This window comes from Branchiostoma floridae, chromosome 12 (genome assembly GCF_000003815.2).
Source record: "Branchiostoma floridae strain S238N-H82 chromosome 12, Bfl_VNyyK, whole genome shotgun sequence".
NCBI lineage: Eukaryota > Metazoa > Chordata > Leptocardii > Amphioxiformes > Branchiostomatidae > Branchiostoma > Branchiostoma floridae.
The window spans coordinates 15,607,048-15,609,587 of record NC_049990.1 but is presented as its reverse complement, the minus strand read 5'-3'; the positions used below and the strand labels follow the sequence as shown (position 1 = coordinate 15,609,587).

The 2,540-nt window shown below is 44.4% G+C and overlaps 1 protein-coding gene across 1 annotated transcript in view; it reads right to left on the bottom strand.

Moving 5' to 3' along the window:
* The window catches only part of LOC118427244 (cytoplasmic protein NCK2-like), a gene marked incomplete in the record, with an annotated part of 11,745 nt that overhangs the window by 6,008 nt on the left and 3,197 nt on the right, over positions 1–2,540 (bottom strand). Inside the window, 1 exon segment of the mRNA XM_035836898.1 lies at positions 7–878. Within this exon segment, the coding sequence (XP_035692791.1) occupies positions 7–878 (872 nt within the window).

The window sequence follows — 2,540 nt, the reverse complement described above, 5'->3', positions numbered from 1 at the left end:
TTTGTCGGGAATGGCGGATGTCGTGCGGGCGATGGCACGGCGGAATTCAGAGAAGTGGTGGAGAACTGGGTGGTAATCCCCGTGACCGCGTCGAAACTAACCGGCTGCGCCTCCGGGTCAACCTGCACGTAGTTTTTCGGTACCAGTCCCGTCTCGCCCTGCCGGTTTCGCGCTTTCCACCACTCCGGGTCGTCTTCGGGCTTCTCCACAATGTCCAAGTGTTCCCCCTTCTCGAAGTTTAACTCTTCCTCGTTTCGCGACGTGAAGGGATACAAAGTTCTGACTGTACAGATGATGGGACCGGCGCCGTTCGTAACCGCCGCGTTCGCTTTCACCGTACCCGTGGATTTCACGCCGTCGCCGCTGTCTTCCGCCTCCTCCACGACGTAATTCGACGGGAACCAACCGACCGTTCCGTTATACTCTCCCCGCCACCACCCGTCGCTAGACTTTTCCATGACTATCACCTTCCCTCCCTTCTCTAGAGAAATCTCGTCGTCCCTGGCGGCCGTGTAGTTGAACTTCACCGTGGCCATGATGTCAAGTTGATGCGACTCCGACGGCGAATCGCGTCCTCTCACCGACGGCTCCGCCTCCTGTTTGCCCGATCTATCGCTGGGGTTCCGCTGCACTTTGTTCTTTATTCCGAATATACCCTTGATCGATTTCCCCTTCTTACTGTTCTCACGTTTGACGTAGTTCGAAGGCACGTAGCCCACCTGGTTCTTGCCGTTCTGTACGCGCCACCACGACCTGGTGTCGTCCAATAGCGTGAGGCGCTCATTCTTCTTGATGTTCAGCTCCTGGTCTTGCTGGGCCTCGTAGTTGTACTTGGCCACGACAACCTCCTCTTTGTCTGTCATCATGGAGTACAACTCCTGCAGGGGCAAACAACAATGGTCAGGATTCTGATAAATGTTTCAGTCATTCACAAAACAAAACAAGATACGTTGATAAAGGTAAGACATCCATTTAATAAGACACGCTAAAAAGCAGTTGCTCAAGGATATGATTTTGGAAACGGTCAGACGTCCAAAATCATATACAGTTGCTTCAGTTTTGGGCATAAACAAAAAAAGATATAAAGTTCCACTGCAGCATGCAGGAAAGCCACCAGGGGGACCAAAATGTTACCATTTTCATTTCTTGTCAGAACATACCAACAAACCAAACTTAAAACCGATCCATCCATCAAGTCATTCATTAGTTACATGTATGTTGGTGAAACACTGCTTAAACTGACCTAAAAAAAACAGGAACAAGACCATATCATGTCCAGTACAAGGTACAAAAACAAATTCCTGCTGCAGTACCAAGGTCAGACACCAGGGGACCATCTTCCCAACACTTACCCACGTACGAAATATCATTGCAATCCATCCAGAGGTAACGTTTTGATAACGATAAATATCAGACTTACACACACACACATACACGTACACACACCAAAACAATGCCTCATATTTTCATGGAGGTAATAGCATCCGGTACAAAAAAGTTTTTAAATATACAATTGTATGTGACATGTCAAAAAGTGGCCTCAAAAGACTAAATCAGTTTCCTACATATCTGAGTATGAAAAGAGACTGGACAGTATTGAAAATGAAGGTCACTGATTTAAAACCACTGCAAATATTTTCCAATTTACAGTATCACAAAACTTAGTCTTCAAGTTCAAGGATAATGACCCCTTTTATACAGTGAGCAGCTGCATAAGTCAAGGACAATGCAAAAACTGTCCCTTGAACTTCTATAACTAACCCAAAGGAAATACAAACGCTCTTATCCGGGATAGAAACATGCATGTGTGGGTGTGGGGTTTATCCCTTGCTAAATGTCAAAGATACAAATAAGGGATCTGTACAGTATTGTCTTCTTTCCTCTCAGTCTCCGAAATCATGAATATTTATCAGAAAGGAAACATGTAGGACTGAGGCATTTCCTGTCCTGAGTTTGGTTGAGCCATTTCCATTTGGAAAGATCACTTTCCAAGAAACAAGGTTACATAAAACCACTTTATAATGGTTATTTTTTTAAAATTCACAACTGCTATCCATCATTCTTCAAGGTTGATGTATCTAGTGTTGTTGTTTTTTCTCCAGCACAGTTGAGTGTAGGGGACCACTACGCTGTGATTTGCATCTATATCTATATCGATACTGGCCAAAACCCACTACGGGGTATCCCGGCCAGGGAGGTGCACGGTAGTGTGGCCGGTGTATTTCCTATGCTGTGATTTGGGCCTCTATGTTGTGTTTCAAGGGGGCTTTTCTGTTTTTGTAACAAAAGCAAAAAATGTATTCATTGAATTTGGTCCTCAAAATGCAGTAAATAGTGTTTCTGAGAGTTATAGCCTTGTAGATTTATAGATTTTTAGAAAGGCCACATGGCAGCGGGCAAGTACAAAGCTAGCTTGCCACATCACTTTTCTGGAAAAAGCAAAGCACTTGTAAGATCGCAACATATTATCTCCTATGACATATAGTAAAAGGTATGTGCATGCATAGATTTCTCTTTTTCTACATTTCTCAAACAACCTT